Source organism: Bacillus rossius, chromosome 8 (genome assembly GCF_032445375.1).
Source record: "Bacillus rossius redtenbacheri isolate Brsri chromosome 8, Brsri_v3, whole genome shotgun sequence".
NCBI lineage: Eukaryota > Metazoa > Arthropoda > Insecta > Phasmatodea > Bacillidae > Bacillus > Bacillus rossius.
In genome coordinates, this window is record NC_086336.1 from 18,657,188 (window position 1) to 18,679,587 (window position 22,400).

At 35.1% G+C, this 22,400-nt stretch overlaps 1 protein-coding gene across 2 annotated transcripts in view; it reads right to left on the reverse strand.

The window, feature by feature from the left end:
• The window catches only part of LOC134535554 (translation initiation factor eIF2B subunit gamma), a 37,443-nt gene that overhangs the window by 6,011 nt on the left and 9,032 nt on the right, over nucleotides 1-22,400 (reverse strand). For both annotated transcript variants that reach the window (XM_063374726.1, XM_063374727.1), the window contains exons 4-8: nucleotides 12,774-12,969; nucleotides 9,282-9,403; nucleotides 6,017-6,210; nucleotides 4,759-4,988; nucleotides 3,666-3,769 (exon numbers count right to left, since the gene is read on the reverse strand). In XM_063374726.1, coding sequence (XP_063230796.1) covers nucleotides 3,666-3,769; nucleotides 4,759-4,988; nucleotides 6,017-6,210; nucleotides 9,282-9,403; nucleotides 12,774-12,969 — 846 coding nt within the window. The remainder of the gene's footprint in view (nucleotides 1-3,665; nucleotides 3,770-4,758; nucleotides 4,989-6,016; nucleotides 6,211-9,281; nucleotides 9,404-12,773; nucleotides 12,970-22,400) is intronic.

The window sequence follows — 22,400 nt, forward strand, 5'->3', positions numbered from 1 at the left end:
TGAACTTAGATTGGCTGCTGTGTGCCTCTCATTAAATGAAATACAATCCAGCAAATGTGAACTTAGATTCGTTTCACCATCGATGAAATGGGCAGTGACAGCTACGAAACTTTCATTGTTAAGGGAAGTCCAACTGTCTGTTGTCAGGCACACAGCATTGGCATTTTTTAATTTTTGCTGCACCTTTTCCCTCACTGAAAAATATATTTTCGCGTCGGCAACTGATAGCCAGGAGAAAGCATTTGTACGAATTTTATGAATTCTTCCTCTTCTACAATGCTGAATGGGTGATATCCTTTCACTACCATTTTTGTAAGCTGCTCATCAAATTGCATGGATTTTTTTAACGCGAGAGGCTTGCTAATGGTCATGAATTCGCCGATTCTTGTTTGGTTTTGACGTGCTGAACAAATTGTTGTTGCAGGTTGTGAAGTAGGTGGCAATGCTACAGCAGATTGTGAAGTGGTCGGAATTACAACTACATTATTTTCACATCGTGTAGAAACATCGTCACATCTCTGTTCTTCAATAAGTGTGTTTGCTGGCCCACTCACAAACTCTCTTCTAACAAAGTTTATTGTAGGATGTTTGGTTTTTAAATGCCTACGTAAATTTCCAATGCTTCCAGACACAAAGCTAATATCTCGTGAACAGTAACAACACTTCGCTTTCCTGGCACGTACTTACCTGGCAGTTCATTGTAATGATTCCAGATATCACTCGTTCTACGAGGTGACATTTTCCGAGACGAATGTATAACACCACTTAACTGTAACGCGAACCCGTCACTTTGATACTACCGAAATGTATTCATTTCGCGGTAGTCTTTTGTAGTTTTCGAACGAACTAGTTTGGAAGAGCGCTCTCGCAGAGGAACTACGGGCACTAGATCCCTATGTAGTTTTCGAACGAACTAGTTCGGAAGAGCGCTCTCACAGAGGAACTACGGGCACTAGATCCCTAGTTCCGAGGAGTCTGCGCATGCGCAGGTCCCAAGGTCAGTGGCGGATCACGTGACGAGAGCGTTTTGCAGGGGAGGGGGTTCAGCCGCTTCCTGGCTGTCTGGCTGATAAAGCCCGGCTACTTGGCTGTAGAGGTGTAAATGTAAATAAAAAAAGCGTACCCGTATGTATTCGTTACTATAATAATTAGTACTCGTTACTATCGTATCGTTACATTACTCGTTACTTCTGATACTGCATAACATGCTATGTTATGTTGCAGCATCGAATCAAGTCGTATTTCGTACGCGTACAGTATGATGTCGCGTAAATAATAATAAATAGAATATAAACAATTAACAATATTTGATAATTAACAGTTTTTGTTAACCAAGAAACAATTAAATCTCAGAGCGGTTTTATTATATTATCTCTTTTAAGATAAAAACCAAAAAAAACGTGAAATCACGCGATAATAAAAAACAAAAACATAAATATTTCTAATTTGTAAAAAATACTTTCTTATAAACAGTAAATAACTTGGACGACGAATTTCCAAATTATACTTTACTTAATAAACAAACATCGTTCTTTGTAACGTAAATTCATTGAATATGCGCGCGCATGCGTAAAACATACGAACAATGCGAGTAACGAAATCCAGCCGTGTGTAACATTTCGTTACTCATTACTGGATGTCATACCCGTTACTCAGTACCGAATACATACGGTTTGTTACAGCTCTACTCGGCTGTCTGGTAGTTGGCAGTGCTAGTTGTAGTTACTCGAACCGATCCAGGAAATGAATGGCCTTTACGCTAGAATTATAGTCTATAATGTTACAAACCATTTCAGTGAACAATGAAAGTAGTAGACTTTAAATCCATTCTCTGTCGAAGACCGATGACTTATATAAGAAGTGTGTGAAAGAAAAACGATATGATAATCGTTCATTTGTAATGAGAGATATTGTTTACAAGCATCGGATTACTGTGTGCCTCTTTTATTAATAGAAAAAGAAATGCCCATAAAACAAAAAGTCTGTAACGAATATTTTGTTTAAACATTGTAAACCGCGATACAGTCAGCGACCGATGTAGTTCAATAGAACGGTTCCTAAAGAACTAGTCTTTGAAGTGACTAGTTCCGAACGAACTAGTTCTTTCCAAAGAACTATATTTCCCATCCCTAATGACAAGCATGGCCATTCTTTTATATAGTTTGGTCGAAAGTTCTGAAGAATAACGTTCTTTTTTTGACTCAGATACACATTGTTCTGTCACACGCTTCATTTCTACAACCGGCACTGAAGAACACAACACTATCGAACGACATAAAAAGGTTTCACGTCTGTACACACGACAAAAACACTTTGTAAAAAAAAATGGCTTTCAACAAAGTAAATAACACAAGACAGGTTAGCCAAAGTACCGTACAAAAATTATCGTGATGTAAGTAGCTAACAGACGAAAAGTCCGAGAATATGTACTAGTTGTATCGTACAACGGACGTAATACCGTACCATTTCTATTACATAACACAACAATTAATCTACTTATTTCGACAGTACATGCGCACATTTATCAGTTCCGTTATCTGCGCAACCACGTGATGTATTCGAACTGCGTTCACGAAACACGCACACCAGAAACGGAATTTTTTTTTTCCGTTACCCAGCAGCACAAAGCCTCGTTTCCGTAATAAACCAGCGATGTTCCGTAATTCCGTAATATTGTGTTAAATCCGTAATAATTACGGAAAATCCGTAATGGTTGGCAGGGAAATATACATGACACAAAAAATTCCCGGTTATTAAAAAAATTCCCTGACATTTCCCTGATAATTCCCGATCAACGTGATTTCCCTGATAAATCCCGGTTTTCCCGGTGAGTGGCCACCCTGGATCCCCTCTTCGGAAAACTTTAAAATCTAGCTCTGTATATAACAAAAGACTGGTTGGCCAAACATCCCAGCCAGTCAGAAGAGAAGAGGCCACTGAATTGCCAGCACGCCCAGCCAATCACAGAAGCCCAGCTCTAATTGGCCAAACCAACAGGCCAACTAGACGAAAGGATGACTGTGATTGGCCCACAGTTGCAGCCAAATCAGGAAACACTCCTCTCAGGCAAGAGTATTAAAAGCAGAAGCATTTGTAATAACCTCAGTAGGTAACTCTACCTTGATGATGGCGACTCCAATGTTGACTGAAACATTGTTTATATATTTGCTTTGGACGCAGCTACAACCCAGAAGCTAAGCTACTTCTGACAATGGTCGCAAAAGCCTGCTATCTTTATTAACATTAACTGTTAATAATTAAACTAATATTGACAATCCTGAAAAACTCAAGACAATGTATGTTGAGCATGCTATTAAAGTACGAAATGATCAAAAATGTTGTATATTTAATGATTTCCCAAAACTTGAAAATTGTCATTACCTACTGAATGAAGCAAATATAATAATTTTGCTTAACCAATACTTTCATATCACAGAGTTGTGTACAAGTTATAAATATGCCAGTAGAATTACTATATGTTATAGAAGTTTCATTCTTAAAAAAAAATTGTGATTTCCTAACTTTAAAGCATACAGCAACAAACCTGATGGTTTGTTTTTACCAACTACACCTGACCCCATCATTAAAGTTGGTATGTTACTCTTTAAACCTTGCCAGTAATAATGCAGATCACTAATAACGCAAATGAATAATTTTCAACCCACCTCCTGGAAGAACCACATGGTTTGAACCAACCAAGCAGTCTTTCAAATCAACTCTGCTATTTATTACAGCTTCATCACACACGATACAGTTTGAAAGTACACTTCTGAAAGCAAAACATACAAACCAAATTATAAAGAATACATCACACCAAAAGCTTCTATACACAAAAAAAAAATATGAAGCCATTTAAAAAACAAACAAAAAAAAACACCCTAAAATAGCAGTTATTTAATTAGTACAATAAATAGGAAATACGAATGTAAGTAAATGAGGTAGCAAGAAAACAAAAAAAGCAAAGAGCATTAAATGACTAAATGTAAATAAAAACAGACTTTCTATTATTTAGCAATGATAACCTATGATGGCTAAAGCAAAGTGAATTGATTCAAAGAGCCAATTACACCATTAATTAAATAAGTAAGTGGTATGTCCGAATAAATATTAGATTTCTACTTTAAAATACATCTTTTATATGGAAAAAATACCTACACAATGCACTCAGAATCTAATAGCGGGACCAAAATCGTTATGAAACGTTTACGCGAGAGGTTTTTTTTAATCCAAATTTTGACACCCTAAAATATTGGTGCAACGATTATGCAATAAAACAGGATAGTGAGTGATAACTTCGAGGTCTTATGTTCTAAGCAATATGCTACTGTTGAGGAACAAATAACTACAAACAGAAGCTAGCCCTAATAGGAAAATTTCCATATACAGTCAACAAATGAGTATGATGAAATCTGATTACAACATACTGAAAACCCCTCAAATTGTATTTACTTAATATTGAAAGTAATTTATACTTAATATTCTTCAGGGATCTAAAAAGAAAGACCATAATCTAAATTGATATATTGCAAAGTACTTAAAAATGAAGTTCCAGTCTAGAATTATCCTTGCATGTGTCCAAGTTTCAATTTCTAGATTTATTTAAACTTCCTAATACATATTTGGTTACATAATTTTTGTTTCTTCACCCACAAATTGATTACTATGATTTACAAATAATTTGTCATCTTTGTCAAAAACAATCACTTCATAACATGAACACAGCTACATTTTCCATGCAACTTGTACATTCATAGTTACCCTTCTGCAATCTTCACTCCACTCATGAGAACGCAGTTTGACAACCGTACTTTCGTCTCGATGTGACAGTTAGGCCCAATGTGTGAAGCTTTGAATGATGTTTTCTCCGCCAGGTGGCTCTGAGCACCAACCAGACACTTGTCATCCACCTGAGTGGACAGCACTTCACTGGTCGGGTGAATCCTGACTAGTTCTCGCCTCTCTGCAATTGCAGGCCACGCGTCTACAACCTTTAAGTTACCAAACACATCGTTAAAATAAATTAAATATATTAGTATGCATAAGTACCAAAAATTACTACCATAATTTTTTCCTACATTTATAAACAGAACAAATACAAAGTTAACATTCATGGCATTGATAGCTGTAAAAATACTTCATAATTTGCCTAAACATAATAGACCTTTATAGATATTTAATAATATTTTTACACATGTGGCACGCTGAATTTTAAGCCATATTACTTTAACATTGCAAATTATCAGTCTTATTTAACAAATTTGTATAGCTTCTAGCCCATGTGAAGCTTGGTATACACAACAGATTTTTATCAATGAACATGAAAGCATTGTCAAATGAGCAAATATAATTTTGCAAAAGTATTTTACTTATAACAGAGTTAAAGTGTACTCTCAATGATCCATCGTGTCCGTCCGTCTGCCGTCCACTTGTCAACAGGCTGAGGAATTTACAATGATCCACGTGTCCATCAAATACTTTTCTATTTGGGTGCTGCCGACAGACTAGTAGGGTTAAAAAGTGATGAAAATTGTATAGATAATTGTAGAGATAGATTACATCAACAATCACAAAAGTTAGTCCCTATAAATCATTAAACTCAATTTTTTTTCGCTCTGAAATTTATTCATATTTTTAAGTTTTACCAAACGTAATTAATTACACTTCTATATCTCTAACATTTATTGTATCAAACATCAAACTTTAAAATGTGTTCAATCATACGTTGAAAACATTTAATGGAAGCAGCTAAAAAAAAAACTTCAAAAACCTTTTAAAATAGTAAATGTTGCAAGAAACACCTTGCTAACATTTTGGAGGTTATGATTGCATCCGTCCATCCATCGAATGTTAAAGCTTGGGAAGCTTTGGATGGACAGATTGAAATGTTCAAACTTTCTGATTGGTTTGAGGTCAGGTGATTGTCGAACGGAAGGGAAACAAGACAGATGCGATGGATCATTGTAAGTCCTGCTTTATAAATAAAATGTTACAGTACACTTAGACAAAACAAACTAACCTTAGCATTGATTTGGAAATACGCGGGGAGTGTATTGGCACGCATGCCAAATGTCTTCTGGTTAGCAATGATGCTATAGCAACGAATTGGATCACCATGATACGTAGGCTTCAAGTCTCCACTGTGGTCATTGTAAAAAGACATTGATCGAATCTTTGTGTCTATATCTGATTCTAATGCATACTGAAGAATTTCTGCAGGAAAGACAATAACATGTGTATAAAGCCTATCAAAGACATCAGACACATTTTAAAAAAAAAAACAACATAATGTATAACTAATTTTAATGAATGTTTACAAAAAAAACATCACATTTAACCAAGCTACTGAATTTACTATTAATTGAGGCCCTGGTGGTTGAGTGGTCAGATAACTTACCTTCCATCAAAAACTATAAAGTACACCCAGATCCACCCCTCGAAGTACCACCATTCGATTTGCACAGTTTTAAGTAAAGACAACAATAAATTATAAATAATAAATGATTTGAAGTACCAATCTTTTTCATCCAGATGAATTTTTAAATTCTACACGCAAACAATGGCAATGGCAATGTGCAGTATTAAACACAGTGCAAAGAATAAACAATTTTATTAATCAAAAATTATAGCTTACTTTTTTCTGAATAACTAGGTATTTTCTTTTTTCCATCACCTATTTACTTTAGCTACAATGCTTTAAATTAATGCAAAAATATCTCCAATGCAAGAATGTTCAATTATGTAAACAAAGCATCCTGTAATATTTTTTACATTTTAATTCAAGATGTTTATTCTTTAAAATTTAGTTCAAATATTTATATAAATACACTTTCAATGAATTTAGACATATAATTAACACTGTAAATTGATTTAAGGGAACAGCATCTTTATTAAAAAGGTAGTCAACAAACACACTTAAAAGGTTGGGACAGACTTATTTTGATTAACATACACGCTCACAGAAGAAAAAAAGTGTTTTGATTAGCGCTCTATTTTCCTGGAACAAATGTGAGTGTTAGTTCGAGGGGCAGGTGTGCTAATTAACATTAAAGATAATTCAGTTAATGTCTCGCCAACACTGCTGTCATTACAGACTGCGAGGTGCTGAAGGAAAATAGGAGAAATGGTAGTATCCCAAGAAAACATTGCTCATGGCAATGTCCGCCATATTCCCCACTTGCATAAATGTCAGGTTCAACCCCGCTAGGTGTCAAACCCAGACTGCTTTGGTGGGACGAAGATGATCTAAGTGTGCTGCAACATGTTTGAATTTGTGCCACAAATCAGTTATTTTCTCAGCTCATAAAAAAAAAAAATTTTTCTTAATTAAGTACATTTCAAAGAATATCAGGTGATGATTTTTCAGGGTTCACATTTTAAAACTTTTTGATTATTGAATTGTGTGAGGTCCTTTCCACTGTAACTTTCCGCAGGCGGCTAGACTGCCGCTCGTTCTTCAGTGCCGAGCAGCCGCGCCTCGCACCATTCTTTATCCCACACAGATTTTCAGATTTTCTCCACAGTAGGACACTGGTGTACCAGCACACCTCCCAAGTAGACCTACACTGGCATCCCCCCCCTCCTCCTGGCCCCTTTTTGGCTTCTTCTCAAACTGTCTTAGTGAGAATTACTCTCCTCCCACTCCCATTTTACAAAGAGTCCTGGACTGGGCTCTCTACTGCCGCTCTGCAGCACCACAACACCTGTTGGTCAATCTAAGTACTAACTTTACCCACTTCCTTTCCCTCGAAGATGCCCTAAAGCCTTGCACGCACTGTCCAAAACACCCTCTTGCAGAGCTTTCAAGTGGTATTTCGAATAGCTTATGCCTCTGCTTTTGCATCCTGTACGACCTCTCTCTAATATGAATTATCACTACAATCTCCATTTTGTGTTTTTTCTTGCCTTCTCACCTCTCTCAGGGCCTTTAACTACTCTAAGCTTTCACACCCCCGGGGCAGTAGTCTGGCAACATTCAGCTCTCCTTGTACTGAGTCTCTGTGCCTGCAGTTTTCAACCAGTTAACTTTTAACGGGACATTGTCTCAGATGATAGGGAGTTTACCCCTTTACTTATTCTTCATGATCATTAGTTCATCAAGAGGTAAGAGTTGGTTTTTTTTAATGGTTTCCTTCGTTCTTAACACTTCTCCTTTTGGTTTAGTGCTTGTGTTTGCGTACGATGTCATTGTGTCTCAATTAATCACACCATTGGTTAGTGGTGTCCACCAATTTATTTTCCTCACTCTAAATTTCTTTGTTCTTACTAATTTGTCCCCTCCATATTTGCACCCCTTTCTATTTTTATCACAGAGACTTATTTTGTTTTCACAGTGGGGTTTTCTTAGTATATCCTACAAATCCATTCTACTGGATAAATCCGCAGTGGGGCTTTCTTAGTATGTCCTACGAATTCATTCTCCTGGATGAATTCCTTTCCGCAGCATCCAAAGCTGTGGATTCTTCTCTGCACCTAAAGTTCCGGCCATTAGCGCAGTTAAGACTGCCTTCCTGGGCTACTAGTTTCCACCATCCCATTCCTGTTATCTTGTTATTAAGTTCCAGTATTTTATTATATTAAATTGTGTCCAAGGTCAGCCAGGTATTCCCTTTTGTATTCTTTTTATCAATGACATAAATATCCACTAATCTAATTTTCCAGAATACAAACAATTAATGTAAGTCTGTGAAACCAAAAATTATGTGCTTCAATGCTTCCACCTCTGTGGTTCTCTCCAGATTCTGGTTTTTGATTTTATTAGTTTATTTTAGTTATTTTACCAGCTCAGCTTCCAAACCATTGAAGTAAACTTAAGGAAGATTGAGGTGACATAACTCATATTTAACAGCTTATTTTCATGTAACTGAAAAACACACAATAACTCATTATCACACCAGAAGAATGCTGGCTACCCAATGCTACACAGTGCTCAGCTCACAGTTTACAGCTGAATTTTTAAAACATTTCAAACTGTGATGGTTTGAAAAATAAAGAGTGCACTAAAAATATATTTTGTGCAATTGCATTAACAGATGTGAGTTAACTGTTTTTTGATATCAGGCAGGAAGAAATTGAAGAAATATGTATTCCTATTCACCAACTTTTCTTATAAATCAAATCTGCATAACTGAAAAGTAAAACCACAATAATTTAAATTATACATGAAGTTGGATTGATATATAGTTATATACCTCTTACAGAGCTAGACTCCAGTTTTTTTCACTTTTTTTTTGGAAGTTCACTCGAAGCCAGGCAAATCTGCTTTCAATCACACATACATTTACCTTTCTTTGAATCCACAGCAACAACAGATGCACTTACATCTACATCTTTCTTGGGAGGTGGTTTCATCAGTTGCTTCTTTACAATATACGGTAGAAGTTCCCCTTTCAAAGTGCTGAATGATCTATGCACGTACGTAAAATACACAAACTTATATCAGGGCACTAAAATAACTAACAATGTTACTAAAAAAAATTTTTACTCCACTAGGTACATTTCTCATTACTTAAAAATACAAATTAATTTATATTATATTTTACAAAATAATTATTGCATTAGTAAGTCCTCCTAATCTTAGATGGGACCGGAACTTGTCTGGATCAAACGGAATTGGTCTTAAAATGCACTTAAAAGAAGATTTAGATGGGTGAAACTTTAAAAAACAATGTGTTTTTTTATATATAAAACTTTTCCTTCAGCTAAATTTTAGTTTTAACAATACTGTATACGCAGACCTAATAGTTTAACCTTAGAAAAGTTAGTAAATACAGTAAACTCTCAATTATCTGGGCCTGGATTATCCAGTATTCAGGTTATCCATACTTGAATTTAGTTAAACCAGCTGACCCGTGTGAATATTCGCACAGTACCAGCTAGAAAAATTAATTTTTTTTTTTTTTTTTCAATTTTTTTTCTCAGAAAAAACATAGATTTTCAATAATAAGTGTGTACCATTGAGTAAACTAATGCAAAAGGCACAATGTGGAAATAGGAACCTGAGCAGGAGCAGACAGTCGAACAATTGAAGCAGGAGTTGGAGATAAAGTGTTGCTTCACCACCCAAAACTTAACTAGAAATTTTAAATAGCTTGTGATGCTTCATATGAGACCTTAGGGGCCATGTTGTTTCAAATAAATGAGGAAGGGGAATAGATACACATTAGTTTCGCCAGTAGAGCACTTAACACAGCAGATGTATATTACACAACAACCGAAAAGAAATTGCTCAGCATCGTGTTTTCATGTTCAAAATTCCGTACTTACATTTATGGTAAAGAAACTGTAGTATTGACAAATCATAAGGCCTTATGCCACATTAATGACTGCAAATTGTTACACCGTAGATTCTGGCATTGCAGGAGTACACTTTGGACATACAACATGTGCCAGGGAAAACACGAGTAATTGCTGATGCTTTGTCTAGAGGGGTGGCAGAGGTACACGCTACCCAAGCAAAGGAGTCTGTGCAGGCAAATGCCAGAGGTGGAAACAGGGATGAAGGAATTTTCAGAGAAGCTTACGGATGAGGTTGTTGAGGATCCTAGGTTACAGATTGTAGTGAACGAGTTGGAGTCAGCTCAGTGAAGAGATATCGTTAAGGATAAATTTGTAATCAAGGAAGGGCACCTTTTTCAGAATGTAAGCAATGATGCGCTGAAATAAGTATTGTGTGTACAGAATAGTTTGCTAACAGAAATATGTACACAAATGCATGTAGGATCTGGACACTATGGTGCAACTTATTCAAGGGTTTTGTGTATTCAGAGACATGTACTGATCTGTTGTGTAAGTTGTTGATAATTGTTTGTTATGCGTTGAAACCCAGGAAATTAACAATAAATGTCAGGGAGCCATGAAACATGTATGGGCAACAGAGCCTCTGGGAGCTGTGTGTGTAGATCTGTTTGGCCCATTGCCTAGGGGAAGAGGAGGTGTCAAGTATATTTTTGTTGTGTTTGATATTTTTTCTAAGAATGCAAAATTATATCCAATAAAACAAGCAACTTCGGAGGTTGCAGCTGATAAGATTCTCTATGTGTGTGTAAAGGAGGTGGGGACTCCAAAGAAAATCATTTCGGACAATGGACCCCCAGTTCCGGGGAGAATTATGGAAAATACTGTCTGGTATACTCTATATCGAGTTGGGATACACAGCAGTGTATCATCTGGCAGGAAATCCTATGGAGAGAGTGAGGTGGGAGTTAAAGATACTGTTCTGATTGTATTGCAGTGATAATCATAGCCAGTTGGCTAATGCAGTGAGTGAAGTACAGGGACTTATAAACAATGTATAGCACGAGAACACAGGTTTCTCCCCGACTAAGTTAATGCAGCAGACACCACCAACAATCAAACTCCAAAAGATCATTGCTTTCCCTGACAGTGCGACTGTACAACTCAAAGACAAGTTGGAAAAAAAAAGGAAAGCAGCTGTTGTTAAAAGCAGAGATGAGAAAAGACAAGTCTGACAGAGGGATAAAAACTAGAATTTTAAAAAGTGTTAGCTGCTTCAAATAAAGTATTGTCATTAACAGTTAACAGATCAAACAATCCACGAGTTTTTTAGATTGTATGAGGGACCGTTTGTAGTATAACCTGAAAGACGTCATAATGTGTATAGAGTAAAGGGAGCAAATAGGCATGTGTAACTTTTAAGACCATGGAAGATTGCAGTGTGAGCTGGGAAAAATGTATTATTGTAATTTATAGAAAAGCTAAGGTTTAGTCATGAATTTTACTTATTTGGATTCGTAACACTTTAAACCTGACTGCTGCTTCACGTCTTCAGTCTATCTTCTCTGTTTCACGTGCCGCTATGTCACTTTCTGCCGCCTGACTGCCCGGGGCAGGCACCCGGTGAGTGACGTGACTGGTTGGCATTTGACTGGAGGAAGGTACACCGAAGGAAAAAACCAACAAGGTTTACGTAGTGTCATCTTAAGCAGTGTTGAGTTAACTTTCCCTCTTCGACTATTGTAAATGACCGTGAACTAGCAACGTACAAGAAAGCAATCTTCACGTGTATTCACGACAGGTTTTCATAATGCCAAAAACTATAGTTTCTTCGTGCTATTTAATTCCCATGCTTGTAATTGTAAGATTTCATGACGAACACTGCAGTCACAGCTCCGCAAGATGCACACGTATTACTGCATCCTTCTCTGATTCATGGGAACTATTCTGTGTTAGATCCTGAAAAGCACGCCTCAAAGAATTTGCGTAATGGAGTGCTACTTTTTTATATATATATATCTCCAGCCAGGCACAAGTCTACAGCGTGCTAGTTTTATGAAAGGACAAAGAACTGAGAAGAAATGATAACTTTCCACCGAAAGGAATAAAAATTAAATATCAGGAATGGAGGGGGGTAGAGGTGTGGGCTACTGCAAGAGAAAAACCACATGGCAACACAGTAACGTATTGTTTACGGTCCAATATGCTAAGACAATGTACACAGACTTCACTTGAACTCAGAATTTTAATGAAGATAAATGCACAGTGCAACACAAATTCGAGGTGGTCCTTGCAGTGAAATGGATTATCCTGGTTTTATTACAGGATTTAATTTATCCAGGTATCTGTGAGACCCAATTAACATGGCTAATGAGAGTTTACTGTACTTCTTTTTTTTTAAATCCAGTCCGGATTAACCAGATGTCTGGATGAAGAGGATCCAGATTATTGACACTCTACTGTGGTAAATATATTTTTGAAGCATATTAAACATAGATAAAATTGTAAGAAATGGTAAATCATAACACAAAAGTACTCACTTTTCGTCTGACAGAAATCGACAGAGCCACGAACGCAGAACATAAACGTGTGAGTCCAGCAAGTTGCTATGGACCGACAAGCAATGATGCTTTCTCAGCAGATTTCTGGACACAGGTACAGACTCTTCAAAATCAGACATCGATGCAAGAAAGACTAATCTGGAAGTTTCATTATCTAATGCCACAAGGTCTCGCTCTGCAATCACATACATCGACCATAAGATAATTAGGATTCCTAAGATCAGAAAAAATAACTATATTGTTTAACTGTTTATTTGGCAGTAGATAGCTAAGCTACTGTGTGTTCCTTGCTAAACTTATTTTAATTCCTGAGAACCTTACTACTACATACCATTCATTATTAAATGTGATGAATGGGACAAGTGAGGGCATTATCATAAGTGCAGCTCATCACTAAAATATTATAAATAAAAACTAAATAAAAACCTCTTACATTCATCATTCTTGTTAGTAGATGGGGTGCAGCAAAACTCCTTCAAAAATTAATTATTATTTTTGTCGAGCAACAAACCATACAATTATTTTGTTCAATACTATAGAGCATCCCACTCTTAGATTGCAGTGTGGAAGTAAATGGGCGCATTCTCTCTCTCTCTCTAACACACACCGATTGCTGTTAGCGCTGTCCTTGTTTCTTCGTGCGTTGTTGCCAAATATCAAACGAAATTAAAATTTTAATTTTTGGACCAAGCTTTTTTTCATATTGTATAGGATCGAAATACGCATCAGGCAATTCTTATTTTGAATACTTAACAATATTTTAAGTGTTCGAAAAAATTAAAAAACATAACTTATTCACTGAGAACTGTTTTGAAGTATTCCGAGATGTTTCACATAAAAAAAAAACCTACATGTGTATTTCATTCAGATTTTTTAAATTAATAAATTAATGCCTTACGATGCCACCGAACAAATGTTAAGACAAAAACTGTACAGGTTTCACTTAAATAATTTTTTTAATATATTGAAATGCATTTTCTCACAAACTGACACATAAAAAAGTTGACCAGCGGAAATTTTTTTTTCTATTAAAGATAGATGGGGGACGAAAGCATGAAAAATGTTCACAATGAATTGAATTAGTTTTTAAAAGCAGCTCCATCTCAATTGCTTCTACAGTTTCCGTGGAAATAGCTGTTAAAGATGTGTCTTATCAGTACAAGAGCGCGCTGCAATAGAGGTTTCTCTCACAAGCAGGCCTCAAAGTGCTTTATTCACTGGAAAAAAGTGAGAAAAGTGACCTTTGTGATAGAAAAAGTGAAAAAAAAGTGATCTCCAGGAAAATAAGTGACTAAAAAGGTGACCTGATAGCAATTTGCAGTTCCTTTCTACCTGTGTGGTTTGTTGTTTCATCGTAGCACACTGAATAGTATTCACCATCCATGTCTTTCAAAATAACATTACGAAAATATGGGCTTAAGGCGTCGTCCTAGTAAGATTTTTGAGGCAAGCGCGCGAGCCAACACGTGGCTGTGGAGCCTTGTAGGCGGAGCCGAAATGCATCGGCCGCGAGCAGGGTGAGGGGAGGAAAGTAGGGGAGGAAAGTAGGGGAGGAAAAGGTTGCGCAGGAGAAGATGCGCGTAGAATCATTCGACTGGCTGCGTTCAGCGAGGCTGTTCATGTACAATGGATTTCTAAACCGACCTGCCTCCAGCGCAAGAGCGCACGGCGCCTCGCGGCTTGCATACACTTTCATACCGAATTCGTTGTTTATATATGTACAATATTACTAAAATACTTGAAAACACTTTAAAAAAATATGTAACTGATTATATTTTTTCTATTTTAATATTTCTTGCATGTTAGAAAAATTGGGATAGCAAATTTAAGCATTCGTGGGGCTTTTCATCTCATCGACAGTGAGGTTATTACAGAGATTACAACTCGGTTCGATTATAGAAACTAGGAGAGGAGCCAGCTATTGAATTTAAGTAAACTTAACGACTACCTTTATTATAAACAGTGAGTTATGTACATTTTTCTATGCAACTTCATATCCTTCTCTTTGCGAAACACATCCGTTTAGTTAAGCTCGCGGTTGCTAACGAACTAAAGGCACTAATAACAGTTTCGTTTAGAAATTTGTCAATAGATGGCGTTGCCTTTAATTTGTAACGCGCTTTCGTTTGGTGTATCACGTCTTCCCTATGGGTTACCTGATTCCTTCCCACAAAATGAAGTTGAAGATTGGCGTCCCGGTTTTGCTGATGCGTAGCCTTGATGCGCCGAGACTGTGAAATCAATGGAACTTTAAAATTTACATTTCCCGGTTTTTCAAGTTTATGTCTTACAGACTTGAAACTTAATATTTATGTTTCTTATATTATGATTTGTTTATCCTGGGCAACGCCGGGTACTTCAGCTTTGATTTTGCGTATTATTAATTATGGTTTTCATAAAGAATAAAACTTACATCTTCATAGTAACGAGTATATGTGGAATTAATGTATTAATATTGATTTTTCCATGTAATATTTTATATTGAATCAAGTATTTTATTCTCTATGTTTCATCTCCGGAAGCATTGAACCAACATACTTGAAATTTGGTACGCGTATTCCTTTTGCTAAGTGACTACCCGCTAAGAACAGATCTTACGAAAATCATCTCCCAAAGGAAGGTTGCTGGGGCGTTAAAAATCAAAATTCTTTTTTTTTTCTTTCAAGTATCTATGTGCCCTACATAATTGAAACTCGGCAGGGATGTTCCTTATATTACAAAGACATCAACTTAGAACGTGGTTTTCCAAACACTATATGGGAGGGGGGATTGTGGTGGCGTAATATATATATATATATAAGTATATTTTTGTTTCTTTCATATACAAATATACCGTTTTACTCCGATCTCGATGATATTTTGACACTTGACATTTGAAAAAACGAGAAAGGTCAATGTCTACGTGAGATTTCGGAAAAACATCCCCATCCTCCATTCCCACACCCATTAAAGCCAAATTTCAGTACATAATATGTACTGTCTCATGAGATTTCGAAAATAATTATCCCCATCGCCCTATAAGAAGTCTCTTTACGATGTGTTTAGCCCGGGCAACGCTGGGCACTTCAGGTAGTTGCAAATATTTCATCAGGCAGGACCTGGAGTTTAACTGTACACTGTGTATAATAATTATTTCATATCACTTCTCACATTACTAATGTGGGTAGTAAATTAGGCCTGTTAACTAACACGTTGTTGTTTATTACATATGACCGTCTGTTTCCGTCGAGACTTCGATGCATAAGTACCGATCACATTAATGTAGGCTACTTGCACACTGAGTGATCATTGGTTCTTGTCCCGCTCCTATGTAGTTTCTCGGTAAACTTACCGGCAGAACGGCGGAGAAAGTTGAAACCGCATTAATAGAACTCGTTCGGCGCACAAATGTATGGCCTCCGTACCTGTTTCTATTTATGTCGAATTTTTTGTTGTCAAAATCGGCAGCTATAAAAAATACAAACAAATAAGCTGAATGACTAAAAGCAGTGATTCAAGTGGTTTTAGAGAGGAAATAGAAAAAAAATGTAGAAAGAGCAAAAAATAATCATCTTCTGTCAAGTCTTCAGTAGGAAATATTTTACTGTAGATAGTATTGCGCCTGAATCAGTGGTGCAAAATTTGGGTGCCACAAACAGTTTCCCTATATTCTATATCGCATAGGCCGTACTAAAAATGTTCCCCGCAATTTTTTTTCAGGAAAAAAAGTTGTCAGGGTATTTTATGAGTTTGTGTGTGTATCGAATTTCTTCAAACTTGGTACACATACTAGTTAGGTCACCTGATCTCTATGTACTTAATTCAAATGAAGTTAATATATTCCAAAATGACGGCCAATTCTAAATTTTTTTCGCTACAAAACCATATTACAGAAACCATTTTTTCAGCATGTCATAAAACTTGTACCACACATAGTTTTTAGTAAGGTGTCTTGATTAGTATACATTTTGATCATTTCGAGTTTATTATTTTAAAATGTTATTTGAACCTGGTATCTTAGGAACTATTTCCCCAAATTTCATCTAACACGGTACACATGTAGACTATTAGTTAGTAATAAACCTACCTAGCCTTTTTTGTAATTTGTTTATACCATAAATAAAATAATAAATATTCAAACTAATCGAGATAAACTATGTTTATAAGTCCACAATACCCAGTTAAAGGCTACTTGACTATTAATTACCTTTAGTTTTCTTGTATTTTTTGAAGTGACTTTCAAAACCTTATTTTTGGAAAAAAATATTGTAATTCTTTTTTTAACAGCTTTATTTACGTTTAAGATATGGATAATCAGAACAACACAGTCTACAATAAAGTGGAACGAAAAACACATCGTTTAGTTGTATTTTTGTCAGTATTCTGTTTTTAGAGCAATGATTGTACTTACTTGATGCTTTGTTTTAAAAGATACGTACTCGTAAACTAAGTTACGTACAAACATTCTGTACACAAATGAATGTTAAGTGATATAAATATTCCAAGCAAAGAAGTGCAATATTATGATTTAACTTAATATGCTTTTGACAGTCCTGGATCATATACAAAAATCTCTTAATATTAATTACATGTATTAAATTAGCGTCCGTTTCATTTTAAACGTAGGTTATTAACAATATTTTTAATTTAAATTGTGTAATATTATAAACATCAAAAAGGAGCCGAGAATAAAAAGGCTTGCGAACACTATTCTCAGGAACTTGAGCCAAATAAAAATAAAAATAGTACTTATTTTAAAATGATATGCAAATTAACTCTCTGCACTGTTTATTTCCAATGACCATACCCACAGAAAGAAAGCAGCTTAACAAACATATGAGCAAGTAGAAAATTTGAATCACTAGTCTGCTAACAAAGCAGTATTTACATTTGTTCACAAACCTTTTCATATGTAATGTGCTCAGGAAAAGAATAAACATTTATGATATGAAGGTGAAGGACACACAAGTAAAGGTGTAGATCCATACGTACAAAACCTTACAAAATAGAACATGTATTTCAATACCTATAATTTCAAACAAAAACACAGTTCTTCCAACATATAAATCTTGCCATCAAATGGACCTACTGATTGAAAACATTTACATAACTTATTTTAAAAATATGCTGATTGTACATCGAAATCAAAATTACAGTCTTGGTTGCCTGCGTTAAAGAAACTATGTTTAAACGGACAGGTTTTTTGTGTCAGTATGTATACATAAAATCTAATTTGCGTTGACACATTCACGTTAACTTCACAGCGCCGTTATATTTAATCACTATATATATGTATATATATATATACACATATATACACACACAACAAAATCTGTATTTACATTAACATTAACTGTTAGTATGTGTCGTATATCAATATAAAATATAATTACAATAAAATAAATGCAGATCAATGTTTTATAAATTGTACATGGGTTCTTACAAATATGAATAAATGAGCATCGGGAGCGTGTGCAAATTGTAGTTTGTTGTCATACTGAGGAAATTTTTATTTTTAGGGTTACCTATTAGTACTTTCACAATAATCACTAAAATTGTAATTGCCAGCAAGCATTGACAACATGGCTTTAAAAATGTTTTATTTAAATATGAGTCGTACTGGTATTGTAATGATCAGAACGGGTTATTGATTTATTCCTTCCGTTTTTTAGCATTTTGTGCTTCTCTTATGTATGCTGGTTCCCTTATCGACATATTCCGCGAATGTCTTGGGTCAATAATTTCAGGAAGTAAGCAGTGGTTGAAGAAAGTGACAAGTTTAGTAAGCATTTGTTTTTTCCAGGACTCTTTGTCTCTCTGTATATTCAGAGTTACCATACCTTGCGGAGTCCACACAACAAAATGGCAAATTTGTCTACGTGAAATATGTAGGAGACCTTGTGCTTGATACATATATTTATGGGATGATTTTATTTGAAGAATATCATTTCTAAAAAATTAATCTTTTCTTTAACAGCATCCATTGGTAGCATTAGTTTAGCCGATGAGGGACACTTGACTTCAAGTATTTCATCGTCGCCTATTAGGCCATCAGGTGATGCTCCTAAAAATGGAAACTCTCGTCAACACTAAGTCCACATCGCCTTACCACAATTCCAGGATTTTCGCTTTCAAACTGAGCAGCTACCGGTACATTTTCAGTGCCCCAGAATGTGCTTGAATTTCCTTTGAAGACCTGATACATTATTTCTTTAACAACTTTGGCACAAGAAGTTTCTGCTTTCATTTTGCATATCCTCCCGAACATGGATGATGTCAACAGTTCAACTTTCCATTCATGACTTTGCTCTCTTGTTATTTTCTCTATGTTTTCTTTCTTTTCGAGTTTCATTGTCTGTAAAAAAAAATTTCCTTTGCGTTCTCAAACTCAGGTTGAGTCATATCAGGTATGACCACAGCAGCTTGTGGCCCATAATCGCTGTCTGCACTGCTTTGTATGCGATTTTCGGTTTCTTTCTGTTTGGGAAGATCAAACGACGTCTTTTTTGGTATCCTGCTCTATTTTTGCGTCTGTCAACGAAATTCTTCGTGTGGATTCCAGGACTTTTCTTGAGAGCAGATTTGTGAATAACTCGGTGCAACTCTCCGCTGGAATTCACAGATACCTACATTGTTATAAATTAAACTTACATTTCATCCAGACTTTCATTATAAGTGTCACATTTCATCGTTGTTTCGTTAGTTGTGTTAACGCTTCGGGTTTCTGCGTAAACATCACTTTTTTTGACTAATTTAACCACTTTCCTAAAACAAATTACACATAACTTAGTAGGCAAATTTATATACATAATTAAGATGATGTTTTTATCCCGATATACTTGGCGCTTGCTTAATTTAAAGTTTCGAAATAATTAGTCTGTTTAGCTACTTGTACAGATCTATTTCAAGCGTATTTAGTATAGTTACAAATAAAACAGAATACTTTGTAAGTATAATTGCTATAAATTTTAAAATTTAGATATAATGGAATATATTTTATTTTGGATTTCCACTGCATTGAATAATTGTGCTTACCGGTTTCTAGCAGAATCCATAAGGGCAGCCGGAGCTTGTCTTTTCCTTCTGGCACCGAGTAGCATGCGCTTCTTTTTACACGCTTTATATTAGCTTCGCCTGTGTTTGTTTGTTATGTTTGTAACCGACTCATTTGGGTGCGATTTTGACCCACTTTAAAAGGCCAGATTTCATTCAAACTTTGTAGATTTATCGAGGACCGATGACAATACACTAATTTGATAAGATTATTGCATTATTCAATTTTCAAAATAAGATTTTTGTCCATTTATATAATTTCACAATATTTAGTAGGCTTTGTTTATATCGCGCCAAAGACAAACTGAAAGAAAAGAGTTTGCACATTGTAAAGAAAACCATTTCGTTCATGTGCGAACTCTTTTCTTTCAGTTTGTCTTTGGCACGATATAAACAAAGCCTACTTAATATTCTGACATTTAATTAAATGAAAAGTGAGAGTGGGTTATGATTATTGTGAACAATATACTTTATTGAAGAGAATATTATCTATATTTGTAAAAATATGAAGAAAAAAAACCTGAAATAAGGGCTTTAAATGTTGTTTCTTTCGTTAAATAGAGAAACACAATTACGGCTTTGTTTCATTTTACCAATTAACCAAGAGTGAAACATTATTATAAAACAACATTTTATGCAAATATTTCACGAAACATGGAAAAATTGAGGTTTGATTTTGCTGTGTAACCAACAGCAGATGGGAAATCAAACACCATATACATAACCTCAATAGCTACACCTGATGGGCAGATTTTTGAAATTCCACTCGAACACCAACCTGCAAATCTACACCAAGCAGTTACAAATACCTACCCCAAACTATGCCAAGGTCAGTAATTCATTAAATAAAAGACATCAAACACGGAAAATATGGATAAGTTTGACAGATGATATATCAAAAACATATTTGGATAGAGAGCAAAACTTACAGTTTAAGGATTTTTACCTGGAAGAAATTGAGGAAAAAAACAAAAAGTGCTCAATCTATACCTAGTGGATCAAATAAAAAATTAGAAAAAATGTTAGAAATATTTCTTGAAGGAAAAAAAAATTATATCTGAAACTCAAAATTTAGGGAAAATTGCAAAAGATTTCATGATTGAGAAATTCACGGGCAGATACTCAAATGCTTACCAGTGGATTAAAAATTTCAACAAAGAATGTGAACGTTTCCTAATAAAAGAAGACAAAAATAAAATAGAAATTTTAAAACATTTCTTAGAATACTCCAGTGTAGTTTGGTACAACTGCATGCAAATGACACTTACAGTAGAATCAGACTGGAACAAATGGGAGAAAAATTTTTGTGAGACATTTGCAAACAAAGGATGGTCACCCATCAGATATTAGAGACACTTCTGAGATAAAACAATATTTATCGATTTTATTTTAACTGCATATATTCAAAATCTACTTTAATAGTAAATTGATGTAATAACTATCAAGTTTTTTTACATTGTTATAAAATTTCTTTCATACGTCGATAAAGAAGTATCACTCTAAATTATAAATAAACCAAAATAAAAAGTAGAAAATAAATAATATTTTTAAAAAATCTAAAAAACACGCTTTTATATAAAACCAAAGTAAAAAAATAGAAAATAAATTTTAATTAATTTGAATTAAGAATAGTGTAAATTTTTTTAATAAATATAAATTAATAATAGTGTATATAAGAAAAAATGTATTTTATTAAAAAAAGCGTGAGGTGCTTTTTAAGATATTATCGAAATGATAATCCTTCTAATCATATATGTCAATAAAATATTTATAACTATTGACACCATGCACCCCATGTTTTTTTTTTTTAATAAAATACATTTTTTTCTTATAAACACTATTATTAATTTATATTTATTAAACATTTTTACACTATTCTTAATTCAAATTTATTTTCTATTTTTTAGTTTGGTTTTCTATATAAAGTGTTTTTTTTTTTAGATTTTTTAAACTATTATTTATTCCCATAGCGCTAGCCTTTGCTTGTAGAAAACATAATGCAACGAACTCAATTTACACACCAAAGCACATCAACACCCATACTTTAAACACTGGCTGGGGCTTCCTGCCTCTTTCACTAAAACCTGTTTCCCGCCAACTTCGTTGCCTTCCCGCACCCCCGCTGGGCCAACCCCTCCCCCTACCGAGCCCCCTCCCTTGCACATCCCTTCTATCCCCTCCACTCTCGCCCTCCTGTCGCCTTCCGAAGCAGAAGCAGCACCGTCCGGCCGTGCGTAGAAGTGAGGTTTGCCGGAATCATGGCTCAGCTTAGAGCAGGCCTCAAAAAACCCAAAGCGACAACCATGCAATTTTATTTGATATTTGTGTTGTCGAAGTATGTATCTATGTTCCTGTAGTCTCCAAAACCTAATAAATTTATAGTATATATTTCAAAAATTGTGTTCAATTTGCTAATATTACGTCTTTTTTGAAGAGTTAAAAATGGCTAAAAGGCGTGTTTTCAGAGTAATTTTTAGATATAAAATAACTGATACATATTCTTGAAAACACTTAAGGAACTTGCATTACACCTTTATCCTCATTTCTATGCCATATAATGTTACAGTCACCACT